Genomic DNA, 23,833 nt, shown 5'->3' with positions numbered 1-23,833 from the left:
GTTAATTCTAAAAAAAGAAACTGACTTGTAATTAAAAGAATTACTCCAAGATTTTGTGTGTAATACTCTCTCTCTCTCTATTATATAACAATTAGCAACATACAGTAACTGCATCAATAATGGACTTTTACTGCAAAATAAAGGTTCTCTGCATATGCAATGTAAATAATATCATGAATTCTTCCAAGCTGTATAAAAAATTTCTATTGATTAGCCCTGAACATCAAAATCAGTTAAGTAAATTTTAAAATGTACTTTATTTACTTAATTTGCTAACTTGACTTCATCGCATCTTTACCACCCCTCCTTCTCCTGACATTAATTCAACTGATTATTTCATTAAATTTTAAGTAAATACACAGAAACTTTAATACATAGGTCCTTGCACAATGGTAATACAAAATGGTATCAATAAAACATTTGGCTAAATTAAACAAAAAGCGTTACAAGAAAATGAGAAAACAAAGGATCTCAATTTGAGTTATTCAATTTCCGAAAATACTGCTTTAGTGCAATGTGGCAAGGAGCCTAAGGCTAGCCTGGAAACAATGATCACAAGTAAAACATTACCTCTGGCTATGACAATGACTATGATGTACCAAAAATCATTCACACTTTATACATTTTGATGAACCTAATATGCCTAGCTGTCAGAGGAATTTCACAGGAACGCAATGCAAATATAGACTATGCAAAAGGCATTTAAGCTTGGCAATGAGCTTAGGTCCACATACTGTGAGGTAGTAACAGCACTGGCGAAGTATGGTACTATTTCATTTGCATTTGTCATTATCATAAAAAGTATAATCTGATAATGGACACCTTTGATTGAAGCAGCTCAAAAAATCTGTAAATGCACAAAATACCTTTTTTGTATGACATATTTTCTTCGTAAAAATGTTGTTGTTTATCTTAAGAACTAATACAGATAGCCACTGGAGAACTGTATTGAACACTCAAAATTACACTAAAAGGAAAGATAGAACATTTACATTGTTTAAAAATTGACAGATATACTTGTGCATTTCCTCAAAGACAAACACAGACTTAAACTTGGATTCATAGTTTTATTTCCTTTTTGGAAACTAAGACCTATATAAATAAGATCTCAAATACATAAGACAAATCCTCGGATGAAGAAAAAGTTTTACTACAATTATTTACAATTAGTTTACAAATTTCATTGTTAGAAACAAAGTTGCACTGTTGAAATTAGTGCATGTCAGAATAGCAAATTAATTACATACCAGTTATAAATAAATGAATAAAAAATGAAAACCTTTACAGAATGTAACAGTAGACTAAACAGTCCATCACACTCAAGTTGCTCTACTTGACCTGATGGACTTCCACATAAAGTTTTTTTTCTCAAGCAGTCAATATTTAATGGCTTCATTAAAGTGTTTAAAAGTATAATGCTTCAAACAAGAAAAATACAAAATTTGCAAACTATCTGCTCCTATAAACCACATGGTGAAAAACTGACAAAAGTATGAGGGGTTATGGGTTAACTTTTATTCCCAAGTCTCTTTTGAAATTAAACAACCAACTTTCAGATGCTATTTATAAATATTTCACTTTCAGATCTGTTTTGTACTTGTTACTAAATGCTATTTGGATAAAAAGGTATTACATACACCATTTGTTCCACACACAAAAAGATTGTTTAATTAAACCCCACATAATTTAAAATTGTAAATCTAGAAACAGGATCTATTCATCTCAACCTATTACCACCTACATGTTCCAATACCCAAACCACTTGACAATTAGTTAAAAAATTTCTGAAAAGGACACATTGGTCAGAAGTAAATTACTTTATGCTTCATATGGTGTTTCGGTGCTGAAGCAGAAAGAAATGGCTCCCTCTTCTACTTAGTTTTTGCTTGAAACTATGCCATGACGATTCCTTTGAATTTCAACTGTTTTGTACAGGAGAAAGTAGGGTGAAATGACACCTTTTATTGGCCAACTAAAATAGATTACAAATGCAAGCTTTCGAGGCAGCTAAGGACCCTTCATCAGGCAAGGTGTTTTGTATAAAAAAGATACTTTATTCAGATACAATTCAAATGTGTCAAGTTTCTTAGTAATGTCTTTGTCTTTTGGAGTCATTCAAGTTTCTTTTAAGTCCCATTTGCCTCAATTACTCTGTTAGTTGATCGTTTATCTCTAAGAAAAATTAAGCAAAATAAAAAAAATAAAGAATGCTTTAGGATCTGCAATTGTCATGCTTTATTTTTACATTTTTTAAAATTTCATCTAGCAACTCCAAAGGTTGTCTTTTTTCATCTAACCAACTGTTTTCAACACAATGAAAAGCAGCACTTGCATTATATAATCAGTTGACAATGACACAACACACACAAGTTCAATTTCGTGTCAGGACTAACATTCTTGAGTTAAATAAAGAATAGCCTTTTGCAAGTTGTGTCTCTACACTTAATTCAATGCAATTTAAAAAGTCAATGACAGGGAAAACTTGGGGGTTGGTTGCACCCATACACTGTTAATACACAAATTTCAATTTTTGAGGTGTTTACATTAGTTAGCAGTACCAGCTAATGATCCACATATTTACTTTGAATTGTAAAGCATTAAAATAAAATTAGTACATTATATAAAGTCCTTGGAAAAATGTGGCAGAATCCAATTCAATCATCCAGACCAATTTCAGCTATTTAACAGTGATGCTGAGCTTGTAGTCTAAATGCTGCTGAAGTTGTTGTTTCTAATGGACTTACACATTTGCTAAAAGGACCAAAGGAGTTTACTTTCATCCAAACACAAGGTGGTATGTACTGTGTACTTTAAACTTTTTAAAAAAATATGCAAATAACCTTTTCTTTTTTGCCTCATACTGACCAACTGATTTGGTATTGTAGCCATTTGTTTTACAACCCTGAATAAATTTTTAGTTGAAAAAGATCACACTGCTTACCTAACACAAAGAGTTAAAATATTAACTAAGTTATATGTTGCTTTGGAATTATTTGCTAAAATAAACTGCACCTACAAGATTTCATATCACTAAAACCCTAACCTTTCCACCAATGCATGTACATTAAAAAGTAAAAATAGACTTTATCTTCCCCATTCCAAAACTATACAAACACCATGAATATTTTACCCCTTTACTCTTTTCAAATTAAAAAAATTAGTTTCTGTTTAGAACACGCTGAGCAGAAAGACAAATGTCCAGAAGTATATTTACCATAACATACATTTTAACTGCTCAGACACTAAAAGCAAAAAGTGCTTTCCTTTTTTTACGTTTCCATTATCTTTAATGCAATAAATATGCTATGACTACAGTATAAGTGCTTGCAGTCAACGTTTTCATCAAGTATTGAACTTAATCAATATAGAGGATGCTACACAGAAAATAGTTTAAACAGGGCCTGAAGCAATGATAAGCCAAAAAATGCATGGCATCAAAACTGTACCGAGTACACACTAAAATATGGTGCCTATGTGCTGCTTCTCCACTTTATATTTAGTAACAGTGAAACAACTGATCTATTCCCTGGGCCAAAGTTTCCAGTAAAGGGTGGCAAGGAGTCACAACCTGTCCAATCAGTACAAGGCACATGGAATAAACCAGCTTTACACTGTAAACCTGCACATTGACACAAGGACTATTGATAGTTTCTAACAAGCCTAATTAGTTTACCTGTGGAAAGAAACCCACTTACTCACATTAATATTGCATAATAAATGAATTCAAGTTAATTCCTTTGTTATCCTGTTCAAAATTCTGAGACACATGAAATAATAAATGCACTAACATCATGTTATCTCAGACTTTACAATGTACAGGTTTAAACTAATGATCCAAAGGGCAAAGTAACAGAATTTTCTAACAATGATAAAAGGGTTTGGGTGCTCACGATCAAGAAGAATTAAAAGAACCACAGGCAAGCTTAGTCAAAAGAGAAGTGACCTACTTTGTCTGCAATATAATAATAATAATAATAATAATAATAATAATTCATTACATTTATATAGCGCTTTTCTCAGTACTCAAAGCGCTAAGAAAGTTTTGTATTCAGGATCTAGTCCAGATTAGTGAATGCACTAATGCAACTTAATGTAGTACTGTACTATAAAATTAAAAAAAAAAAAAACACTATATCCAAAATGTGTGTGAAACAAAAACTACAAACATTTTAAAAGACAACAGCAGCCTATGATCATAAATGCCTGGAATATGCTCTTTTCCTTAAAGTTAAAATGCCTCGTATTTGTTTTGACACTAACCAATTAAGTTACACCTTGTCATCACAATATTCTCAACATGTGGACTTTTCCAAACACAGTTCTTAATTACTTTAGATACCCTGCTTGACCACTTGACTACTTAAATGAACGATTAGCAATACATAAATGCACTCACTTAATAGTGCTTTTCAATCACTGTAAGATACATGCATCACTGTATTATCTTTTAATGCATTTCCACTTTTGCATAAAATAAATGCAAAATAATTTCAAAATGGAAAACAATCACATCCTCAGAACAAAACTGAGACAAAATCAGTTAGCAATTTCAATGGCTTTAATAAACAAAAGTAAAAAAACTGTATGTTACAGGATCCAATAGTATCGGAGCACTTTTACACTATACTTTGCTAAAAAAAAAAAAAAAATTAACAGTATCATGCTTAAAATGCATTTTAAAATGTTTCATGATGTTACAGTTCCCAAGTGAATATGGATTTTTTTTCCAGTTTAGCTCAGGCACTGCCTGCACTGGATCAATAGTTTTTGATTCACTGTTATGAGGGTCCTTCCCTGGCCTCAAAGCTCCTGCTACAGGGCAATTTTTAACTAATTTTAAAATACAGTACATTAAACATGTAGCTTCAAAGGGAAAAGTTGACTATGCATAATCAAAAAAGCTTTAGATTATATCTTCTCAAGACGAATAAGTGCACAGTGGCATTATTGCAGCAGAGGTTATAGATAAAGAAATAGGTGGACCTGTATGCATATTGTAGCTCTACTGATGTAGAATAGAAAAATATATATAAATGATTTATTGCTCATTTGGCAAAGAGGATGAACAGATGTTGTACTCATAAACTTCACAACTTCAACTGAGAAAAATTCTAATTAAGTTTCTACTTTTGGAACTATTTCAAGTTAGAGCAAGAGCTTTAAGGATTCAAGATATTCAATGGCCAAAAATGTTCATGAATACAGTCCAACTCGGGCAGCATTCATTTTGTGTTTCTTTTTGGTATTGTGTTTTTGTCAACTGTCTACGGAGACATGCAAGTATGAATTTCACTGTATTATGTACATGACAAATTTTACATGAATCATTTTGTATTTTATTGTGCCTCTAATGGTTAATACTATTTCAAAGTGCTTTGAATATGGACAGACATTTTAACAGACACTCATTTTCTTAGTACATGAATAAAGAAAGATTCAAAAACTATATCAAAGTGAACAGTAGTATTTAAACTGTAAACCTGTCGTTTCCAAGAGTTTTAACACGCATTTTCCCCATAAACGTACAGATAAACAAAAATTGGGAAATTCAGGACTCACAAAGTATGTCAACTAAGCAGGTAATCACAGCATAACACAAGATATAAATATAAATATACAAAAATATAATTTGTTTCACCTTTGTTACAAATTAAAAGTACTATGTATTGAAATTACAATGCAATTTAATGCAACAAAAGGTTAATCAGCTTGAATGCCTTTGTAGTGAGGAAAGTAGTTCATTTTGCCGACACAGCATGTCAACAAAGTACTCAATGTATCCTGCATGAAGGAAAATAGTATTTTCTACGTTTTTCACTGTTGCACAACATGACCAAACTTAAGTGAATAATAAAAAAAAAAAAAGACTTTACAAACAATGAATAAAATGTGATCTTTTAAATCAACAACCACAATTAATGAAAGAATCATGGGACAATAGTAGACGGACACCAACCATATTTCTCAATGCTTCAGAATCTGCACTTTTTTAGGAGAGAGTACTACTATTGAAAACTTTTCCCAAAAGCCCTCTATTGTCACTTTTGAATAGCCTCAGGAGCAAGAAAGGGACTTAACAGCCTGGTTCCAGGTGTTTTTGCATTACAAAAAAGAACTCGAAAAGAAGGTTCTATTTGTGGAATGATTACATCAAATTTATGCAATACAGATTTGCTTACTTACCATTATAATTGAAAGGGAACAAGTTACTGCAGAAAAAAAAATTACATCCCTTTCCCCAAACTCTTGTTTCAATTTTTCTTGCCATTGTTTTACACTGGCAGGATACCAGATTCTAATAGCTTCTTTGCTTATATGCAATAAAATATCACAAATTGAAATGTCAGCTTGAACACTGTCAATTAATTGTACCACCTCAGTGGTCCAGTACGAGTATTTCTCCATTTTACATAAAAAGTCAGTATAACAAAACAACAAACTATAACTAAAATACATGTTTAAAGATAACACACAGAAAAATAAATCTCACGTAAACTTGACATCTACATTACAAACAAGGTTGTAACCTAATAGTGCCTGTAAAATGACCATTGCCTTGTCATTATCAGATTGGTGTAAGATCCACATAAAAAGCAAGAAACAACCATGAATGTAAATTTCATAGTTAGGTTCCATGAACCCTTAGAAAAAAATGAAAGGGAAACAAAACAAGAACCAGAACTTGCTTGAATCTGCCTAGTTGCTAATGGAAAAGCAAAACAGAACAGCTCAAAACTCTTTGTCAAGAATAAAGACATTAACTTACAGTTAATCAGAAAATTAAACAATTGAACAGTCACTTCTCCCATTGTGGTTAAGAGATTTTTGTATAGTCTTGCTTTACTCCAGGTACACAATAATGCCAAGTGTAAAAATATTAGGTACTGTGATGAACAGAAAATGCTCTTAATTTTTACTTTAAATTTCAGACTAGACAATAAAACATTTTGATTTTTTTATTTCCTTATAGTGATGTTACAACTTTAATGAGTCTAATAAACTAATATTTTCACATCACCAATATGACAATTATTAAGTTTAGATGTAAAAAATTTAAAAGGACTACAACAAAATACAAAAATCACCCATGTTATATTTTAAACATGGATATAATTCATAGGATACCTGAAGCCCAATACTTTTATCAACATGAAAATCATATCAAGGGAAGAGTAGAAGCATATTATTTGTTTTTCTGTTAACTGTTCAGACATATCCCATCCTGGTCTGGCAGAATTCTGAGCATACTCTGTAAATATGTTAAAACCTTGATATGAAGAAGTTGCTGCATTTTAAATGTTTCTGTATAGGTTTATTTCATGTTAAACAAAAAGTTTATAATATAAAGTGTGGAGTGGCAGAAATCTGCTTTACTTTCGGTGTGCTTTTTATGAACGCAGGTAAGAATGCAAGAGGTTCAAGTCAGAAAATGATTCTGCTAAAATTCTTCAATATTTCATTTCACATTTTGAGAAACATTTGTTCCTTTAAAATGTTAAAATATAACAAAGAGATGCAAGTGCCAGTTTCAGAGATACTGGAATTAGATGAGTTCTTTGATGCCCTTCTAAAGCAGCTGAAACCAAATCACCCTTTTTATTAAAAATGATGTTGTATAAAAAAAAATGTAGTACGCTGGACTTTTCCATATTTTAAACCAATGATAAAACAGGAAAATGACCACAATGTCTTTCAAAGTCCATCTACAGCAAGCCACTGCAAAAGTACTAAAATCTCCTACCTGTGATCTAAACTGAGAACCAACAGCTCTGTGTAGGAGTTTTTCTTGGACCCAAGAGAACAGGCCATACTTGCTGCCTGTTACCTTCTACAATCAATACCCATCTTAATATGTCTCTGGTATAATAAATTCAAATTCAGAAGTGCCTTCAGGAGGATGCATGTAAGAGGGAGGCTGACTACCAGGATGAACAAATATATCATCCCAGTTCACAGCCTGCTTGTTAGCTGGAAGTGGTTGGGACTGTGTATTATCATTTGCTGGTGGTTTGCTGTCAGGTATCTGATATACAAGTCCTTCATCATTTATAACTGGAATTTTGCCAGAAGGATTAGAAACATAGGAATATGGCCTAAGTTGCAAAGACTTGCAAGGTAAAAGCCGGTACAGTTTGATTTCAGCATCATCCTTCTCTTTTTTTCCTGATGGATCCTGATTGTGAATGGATTTGCAATGAGAAGATAACACCTGGTAGTTGATAAAAAACTCCTCACATAGCAAGCACTGGTAGCGGCGCTCTCCAGTATGGTGAATTTCATGCTTTGTTCTGTACTCTGCTAGAGCAAACACTTTATCACAATATCGACATGGATATTTCCTCTCCCAGGAATGTGTGTTAAAGTGTCTCCGTAGACTGGTTAGGCACACATAAGACCGTCTACAAACGATGCAAATATAATAGATCTTACCATCCATAATAAGCTCATAATGATCATCATGTTTCACTTTTATACGCTTACGACCAGGGGAATCTGGAATATCTGATGAGGCCAATTTGGCTTTCTTTTCGTCACTGTCCTTTGAATATCCTTCACCAGGATCATCCTTTACTGGTATGACAATGTCATAAGTGTTTTCCCCAATATTGGCATACACTTTGCAGCCTGTAGATAAAGCATCAATCTCAGCAGATTTATCTAAGGTGATAGTTTTCCCAGCTAGAAGATTCTTTGGACTATTTGATGGGACAGTTTTAGCAGAAGTGCTTCCAGTACCCACATCTGAGAGCTTGATTTTAAACTCTCCAGGTCTAGAGGGAGACTTCTCCAATAGAGCAGTTACTTGTTTCTTCTGTACTCCACTTCCCTCATTATTTTCTTTCTCTTTAGGACTAGGATATGCTTCTATTGGGGAATTTGTCACTGGAACTGGAGTAGAAGGAGGACTGCAAAAGCTATCCCAAGAAGAAGAGCCAGCAGGAGAAGACAAATTGGCAGTAGCATCAGAAGAGGTGGGTTTTTGGGGGCAGACAACAGAATTTGAATCTACCTGGCTTGGGGCTGACACAGTGGCAGACACTGGCTTTGGGTCATCCACAGTTTCAGGTAAATTGTTTTTTCCATCTGAGTCGGAATTACCATTACTTTCTTCATTCAACCCTGAGGAGTTGCTGACAGGAGCAACAGCGCTATTTTCTACGCTAGTATTCTCTTCTTGACTTTCTGCCTCCAGGTCTATTACTTCGGAGACTGAATTAGCTGAGCTGCTGCCTAGTGTAGATTTAGGGGCAACAATCTCAGAGCAGAAAATGACATCATCACTATCAGAATCATTGTCATTATCTTCATAACTTTCTGACTGTGTGAATTCTTCAGCAGAGAGTGAATAAGCCTCTGTAATTATAGGCATTATTTCTACATGTGCATTCTGGTCATTTTTTGCATTACTCTTTCCAGATGCACCTTGTTCTTGAGATGCTGCTCCAGATCCTACATCCTGCTGTGATTCATCTTTCGATAAGCCAGGTATACCCTTCACCTGGGACAAAGGCAAACCAAGATTTGCTATGAACTTGACTCCTAATGTCTGTCCACTCTTAATGAGCTCCTCAAGCATATCGGATCTAACGCGGATGATTTTTGAGCTGTAAATGTAGTTAAGGATTTCTTCAAAAATTTCAGGTTTTATGAAGTTTATCTCAATCACCTGCCCAGCAACTGAAAAAATTTGATGGAAGTATGAACTTGAGGCAGACAGAATATTTTTGTGAGCCCTAAATTTGCGATCCTGTACAATGATGGTCACATCACAGAAAAGTCCTAATGTGCGCTGTTCACTAAGACACTTCAGCAGGGTTCCAGGGTACTGAGTATCTGCTGCAGAAATCAGCTTAATGCTTGCCATCCCTGCAAACAAAATTAACAAACTTAGCACAATGAAAAGGAACTACTGCAAAACATTAATCAGTTAATTACATTAAACTTCACTGTGAAACATTTAAAGAAGACATTATGTTGACATATTTCTTTTGCAATTTCATATGCCTGCATCAAATGTCAAAATTATGTGTCTTCCAGTAATAATAAAGGATTACTTATGTGTTGTTATCATAGTTTGACTTCATGTTTTTCTTGTGGAACACAATGGCTGTAGCACTTTATTGCTTATGCAAGTAGATCTTTGACTGAAGCTTGTGTTACTATATTTTGTTCGCTTAACATTATGTTATTATACACAGCCAGTTCTTGCTAAATGCCACACAATGTATATGTACTATATTTTTAAAATGTATGTAATGATATTAAAAAAAACTAATACAACAGATAAACAAATATGTCCATACAGTTAGAGACTGCAGGATTCCATTCCCTCCAGCTCTTTTATTAGAAGCCAAGCAAGGCCTGCTTTGTTTCTACACCTAAAACATAACCAAATATTTAGAGCAATGGAGTGGTTTAGTATGTCCAAATGCTTCTTCTTCATCCCATTGTTCTCTTTCCTATGTAGTTCATCTGGCATAAGTATTTTGCAAACATGTCAATTTGATGTACTACCAAGTTAGCAAGCCAGATGTTACCTGCTTTGTTATTTGCATGTGTTAATGAGTTAAAGTTAAAAAAGAGCACTGAATAAAAACACCAAACATTAGCAAATGTGATTAAATGAACACTCCAAAAAAATCAACCAATTTAAACCATGTGTTAGTGCTAGAATTACTGTAGGTACATCTCTGAAGCTCACAGTGATGCAAAACTGTCATTTATAAGAAAATACAATGATAAATTCAGTTAAACAGAGATTAATCAGATACAAAAAACAATAATGTGAATGAATGTCTGCACAAAATATTACGTGTTTTCATGCGTAGTGTTAAAGCAATGCTAAGAAAGTGAAAAAACGATTCTACGGTGTGATAATATTGAGTTTGAATACAGAATTAAACATTACCCGTTTAACATACACCAGAAGTGAACAGGTGCCAAAGACCATGACAGATCGGCACACAGACAAACTAAAATTAGTCAATACTAAACAAGTAACTAAACACCCAATATACAAAACGAGACTCATGCAAAAAATAACATTATAACACAGTCATTATCCATTACATAAAACACTTTTTGGGAAGCAGGTATTTGCGGTCAACTCGATGAAATCTGTAACAGTTTTAAAGGCAAATATCAGCAGTGGCATATCGGAGACTGACAGCGCATTGTTCCGTTTCCAAATTCAAGATTTGACTTATGCTATTTAAGACCCCAAAAAAGAAAACGTTCTTTGAGTTATATCCTCTCAAATGATTTTAACGAAATCAAAGGTTTAACTTAAAATTTTAACAATAGTTTTTCCGATTTTCATTGAATATTTAATGCCTCGCTGTGTGACGCGTGCAATTCATTGGTTTTTATATAAAAAGGAGGTGGGTTTCTTTTCAGTTCTGAATGTGGAATTACCATCCCGATCTAACAATAGCACAATATGCACCAAACGAGGCTAGATTCTCTTCACAAAGGCGTTATGAAGCACCAAGCATTCATCCGCTTCGATCACTGTGGCCTACATAAGCTATAGAAGCCTGCATGCTCTTCAAAAATGAGAATACAAAGGACTAATGCAAACGCTAAACTATGGATTAAATTACGTTAGAAATCACCAGCCTCGTCCCTCTTCCAGGTACGCCTGCAAAACCATGATAAAAATCAACCTTTGACAATGAATAATGAAATGTTCGGCATAAAGGGTAACAGTTCCGATGCAAGGCTTTCTTCCTGGTTCAAGTCAGGTTGCGGCCTTTTTACTTGGATTAATGCAAAAAATGCCGGCCTCGTCATTTGAATTTCTAATATAATGTCATTCTACCTTGGCGCTGACACAGATTTCAATTAAGGTTTTGCTTATTACCTGCCCCCAAAAGAAAAAGGAAACGCACAATCTTTCCCTCACTCTTCACTGATAATGTCCTCGGCGTCTGAAACAACAGACACACGGCCGGGCTCGCCCCCCTCACAGCCCTCTCTGCCTCTGTACTGCGCACGCGCACCGCTCGACCTACTGACAAAAAACATCCGGCTGGGGTCGCAAGAGAACAGTATCATCACTGCGTGGCACCGCGTGGACGAGGAGTACAAAAAGCAAAACCTGCAACGCAAACCAATTCCGTGCTAACAAAACAAGTTAAAAATTTTAGAAATGCATTTCCCCTACTGAGCAATCATATTCAGTAATTTAATGCTATTTTAATTTTCAGTAATTTAATGCTATTTTAATTTTATCCTATGCATCATGTTTTATTTTGTTTGAACATGGCACTCCATATGTACAATCCATGACTAACATGTAAACTCAGGTGACAAAAAGTCAGAATTAGCCTAATTCGGGATTTCGTCAAGAAATGCAATGATTTACTTCATGAGGTACAAGTACATACTAAACATGAATAGTTGCATCAAATATTTAAAATATTAAAATGTTTGGTTCACTTTAAATGTTTAAAGGCCAAATACTTGTAATTTTTACCCTCTGACAGAGGTCCATAGAGAACGAAATCCCTAGTAAGGGATCAAAAATCAACATAACATTACCGTATTAGTAATCACTAACCTTGATATAGTCTAAAACGATACCCCACATGCCTATGTTTGAAATGTGTCATTTTAAACCTTCTGGGAGTGGCTCTAAGAGGTCTAGGACCACCAGTTAAGAATAACACATCGAAAGCATTATCATATTCGAAATTAATAATCTCAAACTAGCATAAAACGATACTCCAAATGCCTATAATATGGATCCACATTTTTTCAAAGTTATGCGACTAGGAGTAACTTTGACCCCTCACATCCCATTAAAGGGTGAAACCCTGGGTTCAGTAGATGTGGCATGCACAACTTCAAGTCCTTCTGATTATTTTTGCTGAAGACACCTATTGGTTTTCTTTTCATCATGAGGGTGCAATTTCGTGCACAAACTTTGGCACTGGTCCAAAATGGCTTAAAAATTGTTTTTTTGGGGCCTAGAGGGACCAAAATAGGGGAAACACTAAAACTGTCATGTCTTGCATAAGTAGGAATCAAGAAACATCAAACGGTATATTGCATGAGGGGGTTTCTTGTACCAGTAAATCAGGAAGGAGACAAAAAAAAAACAACTAAAGTGATTTTTTCAAATTCATAAGTAATTCTTACAAACACAATTAACCACATAGATTCTGATCAGGCAGGTATTTCTTTCATTCCTCAAATGACCCCTAAAGTCTCTAAAGTCTCCCAGTAAAACTATACAGTCATCAGATTATACCCTTTAAAGCTCTGAATCCAGCATCCCTGAAATGGCCAATTGCTCAGAATGCTTGTTTAGTGTATACATGCAAACAACAATTAAAGTTTTCCTCCCAGCAACTCTGAGTCATATTGTGGCACCCTTTTGTCCAGTGGTTCTCAAGATTAGTCCTGGGGGTCATTCAGTTGCAAGTTCCAACCAATTCTGGTTTTACTTGAACTCCTGCCTTAATTAAACAAGTGGTGTTTTTCCAACTTCTGTGTTTTAGTGCCAATCAAAAAACTACAAAACTGGATTTGCAAAATCTGAATTGGTATTTAGCAAACATTAATACATATTATCTTGGGATAATTTAGTGGTTTTATCCTGGATTTAAAGCATCACAATCCTCCTCTTTTCCAGGTATTATCATTATTGCAGCTGTTGTTTACTAAGCACTATGATAGGAGGACTGTCATTGAAGTAACTGCAGCCTTTCAGCATTCACTGATGTTTATGCCTGTGTCTACTCCACTCCTTGTTAGCTGTCAATATAGTAGGATACAATTCAGAGAGCAAAGTCCACAGCAAAAAGGCAAATTAATAGAAAAAACAGCAAAAGAAATGTTAACTTATAAGCTAAAGTAATGGTAAAAATACACACATTTCTAAATATCTTATAAATACTAATCTGACACTACTTTGATTTTTTTGAATGCACAACAATAGAAGAAGACACGGAAGAAAAAGACTAAAAAAGGGCTAACTATTTAAACAATGAGATCAATTAGAGGTAAAATAAACATTGTGAAACTGATAGAAACAAAAACCTGCAACCAAGGTGGTGGGGGTGCAGGACTGAACTTCAGAACAACTGCACTAGGACAAACTCCAGCTCCATGCTTGTGGTTATCCTCACATCTTATCAGGAGCACATACTTCCAGACAACAGAGCTCTAAAGTCATTGAGGTACACCAGCCTCATGATCTTGTTAAGATCAGTGCTGCATGGAGGAGGGGGACACAGAGTTAATTGTCCTCTCTCAAAAAAGAGACGGCATGTTCCCTGCAGGTAAGCAGTGAGCAGCTGCCCCAAGTGAAGGGGTTCGTGTACTTTGGGGGTCTTGTTCATAAGAAACATTAAAGGTGTTTGTGACATTGACCACACATAAAAATGGTCCAGTGGCAGCAGTTTTACAAACACTATAGCAGGCAGTTATGACCCCGTTATGATATAATATGTCATATGAAACCACCTTCCCATGTAATGTGGCCAACAATAGGTATAATGACTGTGACCATGAAGTAACACACAATGTGGCAGTGCCCGTGATAAAAAAAAATACATTCTAAGATAGTGACACAGTAATTTAATAAACATAATGATAAAAATTATTCACAAGGCAAAAATTAATAGATGCACAAAAAATAAGGGCAGAACTCAAATTTGATGAGCATTGGTTCTTGCCACTAGTTTAGTGGGCAAAACAGACTTTCTTTTCCCCAGCAGGTATTTCTAGTCAAGGAAGAAGCACTACAAATTACATTAGGTACAGTTAGCTAGGCCAAAATTTTCCATACTTCAGGATTACTCCTGCATGCAAGGACATCTTCACTTCATGACTAAATATTTCGAGTGGTCATTAATTTGGCCATTAATCACTCTATATCAGTGGTTTTCTTAGTTCAGTTCTGGGAGGCCCCATAGTTGCAGGTTTTTACTCCAATAAATTTCACAATTGATGCATTATTTTTAGTTTTTATTGATGTAATTGTTTAGTTATCTGACTTATAACTATTTCTAAAAAATTCTTAAATATTTCTATACTTGTTGTAATGCTTAACGCAAAGTCCACACTATGTTTTCCTTTTAAAACAATGTCTTTAAATAAAAACAATTTCTGTTCACACTAGCATTTTCACATTGTTTACTAAAGCACCTCCATCCACACTAAAATGACTGAAAATGCATATGACATAGACGTTTGCCTACATTGGCCATCTGTGTATGAGCAAAATAATCCTTGAAAGGATGGTAAAACCACCAGCCATGGGATTTATCACAAAACTGTAGCAAAAAGTAAATTATTTGCTTTTTGTGCATGTATGCAGTATTTAAACTGCAAAAAAGCAATTTAAAAGTCTACAGGTAAGCAACACTACAAGTACCATATGTTTATCTTCCATAAAGGGTGACCAATCAGGGAATGAGACATTGTAATGAACAGAATCCAGTCAGGAAAGGGATACGTAATAAACATAAGGAAATCTGAGCACAATTAAAGGCTTTCTTTTCACCCAACCACATTACAACAGAGAGGCTGCATTTTCAGAGGAATTTGACTCTAGAGGGTCTATGCTTTTCAGGGGTTCAAAATGCCAGGGTAGTGTGGATGAAAGGCAAAATCAGAGACTGGTGTCTGTGTTTTTTAAACAAGAACAAAGTAGTGTGGACTTTTTCTTTTCTTTTTTGCTCTTTCTTGTATAATGTACCCCATTAATTGTATGTAAATACTGATGATTAGTAAAAAAACAGTGCAAACAACATTGAATGCCCAAGGGAAGCAATTATTTCACTGCCATTTTCACCTGTTTGTTCATGAAAGAATATCCGCCTTAAAAAAAAGATGTGTCTGTGTGTCTGTCCAGTTGCTATGTCTCTGTCATTCCAACAGATGGCCCATCACAAAGTTTTCTTAGCAATAAAATGTATTGTATTTGTCATTCCAACAGATGGTGCATCACAAACATTAACACTGTTTTTATGAATCCCACACCAAAGAGAATATAACAGAGACATAGGAAATGCATTTGTCATTTAAACAGATGGTGCATTTCATCACTACAAATGCTTGGGATGCACCATCTGTTGGAATGACACATGCAATTCATTGTATTTCTACATGCATTACAAAATACATGCCAATAGATGGTGCGCTGCAAATGTTAACACACACTGAGGTCTATGTTGATTACTTCAATTTCAACCAAACTGATACAGGTACCACAGCTAGTTTCTTACAAATGGGCAGACGTGTGAATATGGCATTACAGTGACTGCTTCCTTTTAATATTCACTACAAATAAGGGCTCAAATAGCAAAGGAAACATAAGCATTTTAAAAAGTGGCAAAAATACAGGATTTAATAGAATAAGGGAATAAAAAGGACAGTTCATTAAGCAATTAGACCAATTAATTATAAGAATCAAATTAAATAATTTCTTTTTGTCACATGCAATTATACACATAGTACAATATGTAGTAAAATGCTTAGTTGCTAAACTCCAAAACTGTGCATTAAATTAGAAAATTAAAGGACAACAATAACACATTCCTTTATAAATATTAGTAGAAATCACTATGTTAAATGAAGGCAATAGTATGCATTACCCCAGAAATTAAAAAAATTGACAAACAAACAATAAATAAATAATGTCACCTTAAATAATTCAATATAATATAATGTAATATATTAGGATGGTTGATACAGTGGTGTGCAAAAGTATTAAATCCCCTTGAAAGTCATCATAATTATCTGCCTGACAAAAGAGTTGTACGCATATTTATCCATTCATTGTTTTAATGAGAACTTTTATCCTGTAACAATAAATTTTCCAAGTCAAAATAAACCATTTTCTGTAGATATTTAACTGAAGAAGAAAAGCTCAAAATTAGGGTTTGCACAAGTACAGTATTTAAACCTCTGTGCTTTGGAAGCTCCAGGTTTACACAAATGACAAATTAATAACGAACAACACAAAATTAATTAAACATAACTAGGAACTACTTGCGAGTCCTTTATATCTCTATTGATATAAAAAGCACCCTTTGTAAAGGCAATAGTATTTGTTGTACAATCACAGCAAAAATGAAGAAAAATTGCATTCTGTTGATGTGAGAAACAAAGTCATTGAAATGCACAAGGCATAAAATGGCTACAAAAACTACCAGAGTTTGAATGTCCCGTTAAGCACTGTTGGAGCCATCATCAAAAAGTGGAAGGTTCATCACAGCACCCAGACTTTTACTAGAACAGACCATCCCTCAAAACTAAACATCAGAGCAAGACGTCAACTGGTGAAAGAAGTTATTAAAAATCCAACTGTTATGCTCAGAAGTCTGCAATGCTCTTTGGGGGTGCTTTCATGTGCTGGGACTGGGAATCTTCTAAGAGTTGAAGGGACAATGGATGGATACAAATACAATAGGAGAACTTGCTCCAGTATGCTATGAACCTATAGCTCAGGAAAAGATTCATCTTTCAACATGACAATGACTCTAAGCATAAATCCAAAGTAACACTGGAATGGCTCAAAAACAGAAAGGTGAATGTTTTGGAATGGCCAAGTTAAAGCCCTGACCTTAACATCTTAACCCTATATAGAATTTGTGACCCTATTTGAAAACTGCTGTCCAGAAGCCATCCCACCAAGCTAGAGGATCTCCATTAAATCTGCCAAAAAGAATGACGAAGGATCACTTCTGAACAAAGTGTAAAACTGGCACATACTCCAACAGAATTAAGGCTGCCGTGACTTTCAGGGGGATTGAATACTTTTGCGCACTGCTGTATCACTAAACATTTGTTTTGTCCTGGTCTAACATCACCTGGTATAGATGTCCTGTCAGCAGAACCTTGCAGACCTGCTTCATACTGTTTCCAAACCAGGTGCTAATACTTCCTTTCAGGTTCCTTTCAATGGTGGGTGTGTGGAGGTTCTTTAAGTATCTAGTAGTGGAGCCTGAAATCGCTGAAGTATCTGAGGTGGTAAACACGTTGTCTTCTTCACTATGTGTTTGGCCCAGTTCAGGTCTTTTGTGTTGTGAACACCCAAGTATCTGAAACTGTCCACCTTCTCCGCCTGAGTGTTGTTAATACTGAGGTGATGTTAGTCCCCCGGCTGTTTTCTCCCTAAATGTACCACTAGCTCCTTTGTCTTGCTGATATAGCATGACGGACTCTTCACTTCATGTAGGTAAACCAACTCGTTGTTTATTATGAAGCTGGTAATATTTAAAAAAACCGCATCCATAGGGGCCCCCAGGAGTGATCAATGCACTGCAGGGTGCAGGGATAGTGGGCGTTATGTAACTGAGCGGAGAGGCTGAAGGATCAGTGCTTCAAAACAGGCATAATTAACTCTGAAACACAATTATGACATGAACCTGGTACAAAAGTTTAAAATATGTATATCTACTTATAATGTACCGGATTTATGATTAATAACAAACAAGTTAACTCAAAATATCAAGCAATCTGGTTCAGCATACTGCTCGGAAAGAGGAACACTTTGCTTTGGTCCGCATAGTTGAGGGGAAGATTTTCCTAACGCACCAGCTAGTCGTGTCATCGATATAAACAATGTCGGTTGTAGTGGGTAAGTGTCCCAATACTTTCTCTTTTTTAATTATAATAGTTAATTGTACCTAATTTAGTAGTATTTAAAACAATCTATCGAACAATATTTTGTCAGCTTCTTTTTAAATGTTTAGCGAATTAACAAAGCATGCTGGCGAGTTTTTAATTATTCTTGACGTCATAATGAAATTTAATAAACGGTAACCTCAACGTAAAAATTCAGTAAGTGTGAAATCGCACGTTTCACAAATCTGCCATCTGATAAATCGGAACGTGTGAAAAAAGTTCCTTTGCAGTTCGGCCGTCCGTAACACTCAGTGACTTATTTGATTGCGCATTTACTTTACAGGCAGGAAATCGATATAGTTGTAATATATTTTGGCAAAAATTATTCATCTACAATTGCATTAATACAAAAAATACATTATCAATGAGAATTAATTAGCCGTTAATGAAAAAAGCAATCGAATTACAATTTGAGTTATATGGACGTTATGTATTCAATAAAATACACTAAATAAATAACTTGTCAAAAGTGGTTTTAAATAAAGAATATATTTTATCAGTTTTAAGTAGATATAGGTTAAAAGAGTGACTCATTGTTTGCTTTTTACAGTAAGTCCTTGTGGCCGACTTCGAAAATACTATATACGTTAGTTGTATAACAGGTTAACAATGTATAGGCTTGATAACACTGACAATTATGAAATTGCTATAGCAGCGCCGAGTATTTCGGAATTTTATGAACATCTAACTTCTAGCGTCCTTCCGATCTACAGAAAAATTCAAATATAAAGTCCAGCATTCAATACAAAGCAAGTTCACATTTAAATGAGGCTGTGCAAGTCGAAGGAAGGTTGCGCAAATCCAGAATTTGGATTCCATCCGACAAAGTTAACAGCACCAAATTCTGAATCCTTGAATACAGAAGGGTATAATATCTGGGCTTTTGCTTTGTTGATCTTGTCCGAAGTCAGAGCTGTTCCTTGTCCCACATATTTAAACTTGACTTTGTTTTTAACTTTTTTTAAATAGTAGGTGAACATGTTACGTTAGCAGGCAAGTTACTGATGAACTTTTATAAACAGATTCACTTTCCCAATTTCCGTACCCAGAAGCAAATAATTCAACGTTATTCATACCACTGCTTGCATGGATCTTCTCCAAGTTTCACAACGAATAGCCCGCTCCGCTGCAGGTCCCACTCATCCAATCGTTTTGCATGACGCGTCAAAAGCCTACTAACCAGACGCTTTCTATTTACTTACTTTCACAAATTTATTTAAAAGACAGCCGTGCACCAGCGTTTACTTTCAACGTGTAAGTGGGCCAAGCTAGACGAATCATCACCATTAGTACGGTTGCCAAGGAAACGAGCAGCTGTTCATAAAAAAGTATGTTTTCTAAGTCTGTAGTCATAATTTACAGTTTGTCTTATGAAATGTAATTGTTACATAATAAAGTACTTTTGAATTATGTCAGGTTTAACCCACTATTTGTATGTTTTAAATTCCTGTTTCTCTGGCAATTACTTTAAGAGCTGGAATTTAGTTGTAAAAGATTTTACTATGACCACAGAAGAAGGACATAGTAGTTTTAAAGATCTCTTATGAATAAGAAACATGAGATATCCTGGCATTGTAAACTAAATCATATTTACTTGTTTTACCATCTTAATCTGATTAACGTATACATACAGTACCTTATAGAGTACTCTTTGGCAAGCCGATAACTCTGCAATTTGCATTATTATCATTCTTTAATATAATTTTATTTATTGTATCATTATGCTGCAGCTGGAGAATGTGAATTTCCCATTGGGATTAATAAAGTATCTATCTATCTCTATCTATCTATCTAATTTAGGCCCCGTCCATACTACTACGTTTTCGTTTAAAAACGTGGACATTAGTCTCTGTTTTTGCCTTTTATCCTCACTACCCTGGTGTTTACAACTTCTGAAAAGACAGCATTAGAGCTGTGGTGTGGACAGGCGAAAATGCAGACTCTAACTATGCCCTGGTTGTTTTCTTTCTTATTGTGTAGACTTTTCCTGATTGGATCCTGCTCATTACATCATCTTGTTACTCAACTGTTCGCCTTTCACCAACGAATAACATATTCCAACAGAGCAGATAAAGAATACTTGTTTTTCTGTGACGCTTGTTGTGCTGCTTACCTGTGTGCATCTACAGAAATTGTTTGAATGCAGCGTACATGCACAAAAGACAAGTAATTTACCTGCTGCTACAGTTTAGTGATAAGTCCTGTGGCTGGTGGTGTTACCATCACTTCAAGGATTTTTTTCCTGATCTGGAGATGCACAGTGTAAACAAATGACATATGCATTTTTAGTTGATTTTAGTGTGGAAGCAGATACTGTCACAAATGATGTGAAAATGCTATTGTGGAGGGGATGGGTTTTCATGTAAAAATGCTGTTTTTAAATGAAAACATAGTAGTGTAGACATAGCTTTAAGGTAATATAATAAAAAAAAACCAAGATCATTAAGGCTATAGTGAGAATATGACAGAGAATAGGAGCTACAGAAACTAGATGCATTTTTTTCAAAAGTTGCCTAACAAGTCTGGTGTTGGAGGCTGTTGAGTATGGAAAGTTGGTATTATACAAGCAATTGTTTAATGATGATATGATTTTTGCATTCATCTGCTTTGTAAACCTAACACAGATATTTGAAAATAATGCTATAGAATCTGTAATAGGGATGTCACAGAACTAGTACTTTGGCACTAGTGTGAGACAGCAAGTAGATGTATTACTTTGGAAGGCACAATAATTGTACATGAGAAAAACAGGAGTAAAAAATGACAAAGGAAAATGGCTCACAGTGATGAATCTACAGCATTGTGTTAACACATCTTGAAAAGAAAAACAGCAGAAGTCAAGTCTGGAAATCCTTTATTTTCGAAGTAGGAGAATTTCAGCATGTGGCTGTTGGAACTGTGCCTAAACACAAAAAAAAAAATCCAAAACTCATACAAGCTTTCATTATTACTACTTTTACCCCATTATGGGGTTAGTTGAGAAATAGATTTGTGCATTCTATGAGATTGAAATAATTTGACTGTTCAGATATGAGTTGCAATTGTTTAAGCTGTAGCGTCACAAATTTATAAGAGGAGATGAAGTGATCGTGAGATTAATGGGTTTTTAATACATTGTCCTGTATGGTTCCAATAAAGGAATGAATGCTACGCATTCATCCTCTGATTGCAATGAACATGTCAAAACATGCATATTACTAACCGAGAATGGTAAACCGGATATGGACGCAGGGACCTACCCATGGACGCAGGAGACATAGTGCGCAGGCACCACACAAAGCCCCCCTCCCCAGAGTGAAATGGGAGAGACTACGAACATGCGCAGGCGCCACACAAAGCCCCCCCGCCCCAGAGCGAAACGGGAGAGACTGCGAACCGTCTGACATGCCGCAAACCAGGCAGGCACGGCTCCAAAAAGAAACCGCTCGACTGACCGAGGTACAAAGTGAAACAGGAAACACCACGGAGTTCGCAGTGGTCCACAATGCACCGCATGATAGTACGGAAGAAGCTCCGTATTAACAATGGGGGGCCCCAGAGTGACACGGGTGGACGCTCCGTATTAAACGTACGTCATCCTCACACGTCCAAACTATACAGCATAGGTGGATCACATTACAGTGATGCATTATTGACAGTACAGTAAAGATCACAGTATCGCAAACAAATGGAAATTAGTACTCGAAAAAGGGAGAATATAATCACCACGGACCAGGTGTGATTGAAACAAAAGCAGGATAAAGCGAGGTCAGAAATAAAAGACAGAGTAGAAAACAAAGTAAAACGTCATAAAGAGGTTAAAGAACGGGGCCAAACACATGGAGAGCAGGTTACAGATGATGAAAACTGGAATGCAACAGCTTCAAAAAAACCTAGGCACAAAACACATGCACAGCGAGATACAGAATATAAAAGCAGAAAACACGACAGTTAAACGTCCACACCACACAGCGGAGGCAGACCCGGAAGGTGCAGGCGCCTACATCGCGCGTCGGAAGGCGCGGGACAGTACGGAAGGCAAAGGCGCCTACACAGCATGGTAAAACCCGACATAATACGGAAGGCGCAGGCGTCGCCGCCATATTGTGAGTGGCACTACTGCGTAGTGAAGGCGCAGGCGTCACCGCCATATTGTGCGTGGCACTACTGCGGAGTGAAGTTAGGAATAATGTGCTGCTTGGGATCATACAAAACGCCGAACGCGACCCACCGTCTGAAACTTCGCAGGCAAACCAGGCACGGGTTCAAACCGAACGAGCTCGACTGACGGATATACGCCTACAACGCGCGTCTCAAACCGCAAAAGCAGGGCAAGCACGGGTTCAAAACAACGCAAGCTCCTACAACGCGCATCTGAAACTATGGCTGCCCAGCGGGCACGGGTTCAAAACGCCGGGGGTAGGCGAGCAAAGCGAGCAGGGGGCGGAGCACCCTTGTAATCCTCTAAGCATGCGTTAATTTTCTGACCGTTGTAGACAGTTCAGGATCATAAGGCAAATCTCATTTACTTCCACAGTTATGCATATATAGCTATGTGATGTGCATATTACATATGCAAGGATTCTGTTTGTAGACTTCACCTCTGTATTCAAAACAATAATCCCAGAACTCCTCTACTTGAAACTCACCCAGCTTTCCATTCTTGCCTCCACCTGTCAATCGATCACCAATTTCCTTACCAATAGGAAACAGCAAGAGAAACTTGGGAAACTCACATCTAGCTATCATACGATCAACATGTACGCCCCACAGGGATTTGTGCTCTCCCTGTTGCTCTTCTCCATCAACACTAATGACTGCACTTCTAAGGACCCCTCTGTCAAATGTATCAAATATGCAGATGACAAAACCATCATTGGGCTTATCAGAAACGGTGATGAGTCTGCCTACAGGTGGGAGGCTGAGCAGCTGGCCGTTTGGTGTAGTAAGGAGCGAAACACTCTCAAAACTGTGGAGATTACATTGGATTTTAAGATAGGTCCCACAATATTATCTCCCCTGTCCATACTTAATACTGCTGTGACAGTTATGAAAGCCTTTATGTTCTGGGATCCATAATCTCCTGGGACCTGAAGTGGGAGACCAATGTAGGGTCAATCATAAAAAAGGCACAACAGTGAATATACTTACTGTGACAGCTGAGGAAGTTCAAACTTCCACAGAAGCTGCTGATTTGGTTCCACACAGGAGT

At 36.0% G+C, this 23,833-nt stretch overlaps 2 protein-coding genes across 6 annotated transcripts in view; one reads left to right on the top strand and one right to left on the bottom strand.

Annotated features, from left to right (window-relative positions):
• Window positions 1–80: 80 nt before the first annotated feature.
• zbtb33 (zinc finger and BTB domain containing 33) lies at window positions 81–19,826 on the bottom strand. 4 transcript variants are annotated; one of them, XM_051934951.1, is made up of 2 exons: window positions 19,719–19,826; window positions 81–9,867 (listed from the first exon to the last, which is right to left on the bottom strand). In XM_051934951.1, the coding sequence occupies exon 2, from the start codon at window positions 9,863–9,865 to the stop codon at window positions 7,847–7,849; it is 2,019 nt and encodes a 672-aa protein (XP_051790911.1). In that variant the 5' UTR covers window positions 9,866–9,867; window positions 19,719–19,826; the 3' UTR covers window positions 81–7,846. The 4 variants fall into 4 exon arrangements, with proteins under 4 accessions (XP_051790911.1, XP_028671701.1, XP_028671702.1 ...); XM_028815868.2 differs by lacking the exon at window positions 19,719–19,826 and adding an exon at window positions 11,892–12,076; XM_028815869.2 differs by lacking the exon at window positions 19,719–19,826 and adding an exon at window positions 11,906–12,076.
• The window catches only part of nkap (NFKB activating protein), a 26,648-nt gene continuing 21,261 nt past the window's right edge, over window positions 18,447–23,833 (top strand). For both annotated transcript variants that reach the window (XM_051934958.1, XM_028815865.2), the window contains exon 1: window positions 18,447–18,595. The gene's annotated coding sequence lies outside the window, so the exon portion shown is untranslated. The remainder of the gene's footprint in view (window positions 18,596–23,833) is intronic.

This window comes from Erpetoichthys calabaricus, chromosome 12 (assembly GCF_900747795.2).
Source record: "Erpetoichthys calabaricus chromosome 12, fErpCal1.3, whole genome shotgun sequence".
Taxonomy (NCBI): domain Eukaryota; kingdom Metazoa; phylum Chordata; class Cladistia; order Polypteriformes; family Polypteridae; genus Erpetoichthys; species Erpetoichthys calabaricus.
The sequence above is the reverse complement of the archived record's forward strand: the minus strand, read 5'-3'. Positions and strand labels throughout refer to the sequence as shown.

Excerpts from the sequence above, each read along its gene's own strand:
- zbtb33 (XM_051934951.1), bottom strand. The coding sequence starts at position 9,865 with ATGGCAAGCATTAAGCTGATTTCTGCAGCAGATACTCAGTACCCTGGA.